Genomic DNA, 3,172 nt, shown 5'->3' with positions numbered 1-3,172 from the left:
AAGAGGAGAAAGTAGTGTTTAATTTTCTCACATGCACAGAGATGGGAAAGGTTAGCTGGAAATTATTTAATCAAGTTCCTCACGTCATTTAGATATTGACATTTTCTCATTTGGAAGGTACTGAAGTTGGATACACTGGTGGATAATTTATCTATCGATCCTTCCTCGGGGGACATCTGGGTAGGCTGTCATCCTAATGGCCAGAAGCTCTTCGTGTATGACCCGAACAAGCCTCCCTCATCAGAGGTTTGTATATTTTCAGCTTTTCAACCTTAATTATTCCAGTCCTTTTGAACTAACAATACAATAAACTGTCACGGGGATGATTTGTTTGCTTCTCTTAAACCAATAATAAAGTAAGGTTTTTATAATACTTTTGTAATTGCTTTAAGCCAATAATTGGCACAATGTTACATTATTGAGGTACTTTAAAAAAAGGTAATCTTTTGATGTGTTAAATTACAATGGAAACTAGTTAAAAGGCATTTTTTTTTTAATAAAGATATGCCTTTTTGGTGTGGTATACTGGCAATTTTTTAAATATCTGGTTTATTGTCAGTGCACCATATGACATGATTTTTATTCATGTTGAAGTTGTGTGATAGTAGGCATGTTAGTGTGAAAGTATTTCTATTAATGCTGAATTGTCATAACACTAGGTCCTGGGTTGGCATAGGATAACTAGGTGGTTTCAGAAAGTACATTCTTTGAATGCTTGAGAAACTACCTTCATTTAGACATTAAAAAGATCAGTCACTGATATTTTCAACAGTATGTTCACTTAGTCATTGTGGAAGACAGGGATTATTGGTGACTGAGTGGCACAGGTGTGTGGTGGTTCAATATTGATACTTTGTATCTCCTGAATAGGTTCTCCGCATCCAGAATATTCTAACTGAGAAGCCTACGGTGACTACTGTGTATGCCAACAATGGATCCGTTCTGCAGGGGAGTTCTGTGGCCTCAGTACATGATGGGAAGCTACTCATAGGCACTTTATACCACAGAGCCCTGTATTGTGAACTCTAAGTTACATGTTGGGTAGGCAAGTGTGATCATTTCTCTTAACAATTAATTTTCTATGAATTGCTAATACTGAGAGCATATTGATCCAGAAATGTATGGCATGTGTAGTTAATTTTATTTCAGAATGGAAAAGCCCTTTCAGTTTTATAGTATTTTCAACATAAAAGGAAAATGAATATATATATATATTTTTTTTGAAATGCCAAGCAAGGAAGAGAGAAGAAAACTGCTTCCCAGTAAGGTGAATCCACTTTGCACAAAATAAACCTCTTCTTTGCCTTCCAACTTCCAGACCTTGCATTCCACTGAAACAGGGTGACTTCTATTTCCTTTAAACATGAGGGACCTCAGCTTACCATGGTGACCACTGTGATGGCTTGGGACTACTAATAGATAACACGTGTTGGTGTTTTGTATTTAGGTCTCTGTTTACTACTACAGAATTAGAGTTCTATTAAAGACTAACTGAAATCCGAGCTTGTTTGTGTTTCATTCTCAAGGTACATCCTCAAAGAAGAAATGGGACATCATCTGCTTTCTTGTGCAGTTGAAATAGGCATGGTATGTCCATTTTTCTCACTGAAAGCTGAAAGTGACTGTGCTCTTCATTTGGGGGGAGAAAAATGAACTAAGTATTACAACTCAGATTTTCAATTCACAGGGAAAGTGCCATCAGCTCTCTTCCTTAACATGAGCCCAGACTACAAAGAAGGGATAGAGGTTAGGACAGGAAGGCCATGTGGCCTCCTCATTGAGCAGAACTATGAACCTAGGCCACACGGATAAGCAGCAGGACCATGATGCTAGGGTCACAGGCACCGAACTTCCAGGGGGAGTTTTTCCTACTCACTGTAATAGTTTTACCTAGTATGAAATCATCTTGAGCCCTGGAGAACAACAGTCATGTATTTCTTTCTAATGTAATTTATCAAAGCACTTCATTGCTTATACTTTTTCTCATTATCAGCATCACCATTAAAATAGTTGTCAGTTAATTACAGTGTTTCTAACAATGCACTAACAATATCATATTCATTATCTTATTTAATCCTAAGAGTGGTTTTGAGGGAGTAGATATTATGTTAACATTTCATAGTGTTCAAGGTTACGCACCTAGTGAAGAGTGCACATCAGACCACTTCTAATGCCAGAGCCTGTACCCTTCACTGCATGAAGCTACTGCCTTAGAACAGATAATCATTTCATTATTCTTTTTTCTAATAAATAGTTTCTTCAGTTTTTTAAGTACCCGTTTGAGTTAGATTTTTAGATGAATCATTTAATGCCTCTTAAATGTTAATTGCAGAAGTTTTCTAAATCTTTCCTCTGCTCATTTGACCTGTTTTTTTGCTTTTTGTTGTTGTTGTTTGTTTTCAGAGAGATTTTTGCTATAGGGTGCATGCACTTGCCAGAGAGACAGAGACAAAGTAAGTGTAAATCATCCCCTAGGAGAGATGGCCATATCACAATCCCCCATCCTCCATTCTCCCAGAATCTTACACATGCACACACATATGCCTGGCATAAATTCTCAGATCCAGGACTTGTGCCACAGTCGGCCATGTGAGAGTCCAGCGAGGCAACCACTATGCCATCCGCTGGTCCCTGGCCTGTTTTTATTTGAAATTGTAAACTGTCTGTTATCAATGTCATTTTAGTTTATTCCATTACTAGTAACAGATAATACCCCTGTCTGGATAATTTAAGAGAATAGAGGTCTACTAGTAGAGTGTTGAAGGTCCGAGGTCCAGAAGCCACATCTGGTAAGGGTCTTTCGGTGTATCACAACGTGGCACAGGCTGAAGAGCTTGTGTCTGTGTCCATGTGTCTCTTATTCCTCTCTCTTTTAAAAAATATATTCTATTTTAATATAATTTCTCTTATGCATTAAATCACTATACATCAGTTAGCTTGTAAAGTGAATTTCCCAACATGAATGCACTTCACACCAGTCCAGTTGAGGATACTGTACATGTTATCATCAACAGATAATACTCCACTTCTGTGTCCCATAAATGTCTTGCTTCTTTTTTTTTCCTTTTTACATTTATTTATTTATGTACATTCAATCTCATTGTTTAGCTTACAAAGTGAACATTTCAATATGTGAACATTTCTCCCCAGTCCAGTTGATCAAAATGTCTTC

At 37.3% G+C, this 3,172-nt stretch overlaps 1 protein-coding gene across 1 annotated transcript in view; it reads left to right on the top strand.

Moving 5' to 3' along the window:
• The window catches only part of PON2 (paraoxonase 2), a gene marked incomplete at its 5' end in the record, with an annotated part of 25,387 nt that extends 23,885 nt beyond the window's left edge, over positions 1 to 1,502 (top strand). The window contains 2 exon segments of the mRNA XM_014591223.1: positions 118 to 246; positions 871 to 1,502. Coding sequence (XP_014446709.1) covers positions 118 to 246; positions 871 to 1,029 — 288 coding nt within the window.
• Between the last annotated feature and the right edge of the window lie 1,670 nt (positions 1,503 to 3,172).

The sequence above is a fragment of the Tupaia chinensis genome, unplaced genomic scaffold (assembly GCF_000334495.1).
Source record: "Tupaia chinensis unplaced genomic scaffold, TupChi_1.0 Scaffold000544_1, whole genome shotgun sequence".
NCBI classification, from domain to species: Eukaryota; Metazoa; Chordata; class Mammalia; order Scandentia; family Tupaiidae; genus Tupaia; species Tupaia belangeri.
Note: the sequence above shows the minus strand (reverse complement) of the source record. Positions and strands in the feature narration are given on the sequence as shown.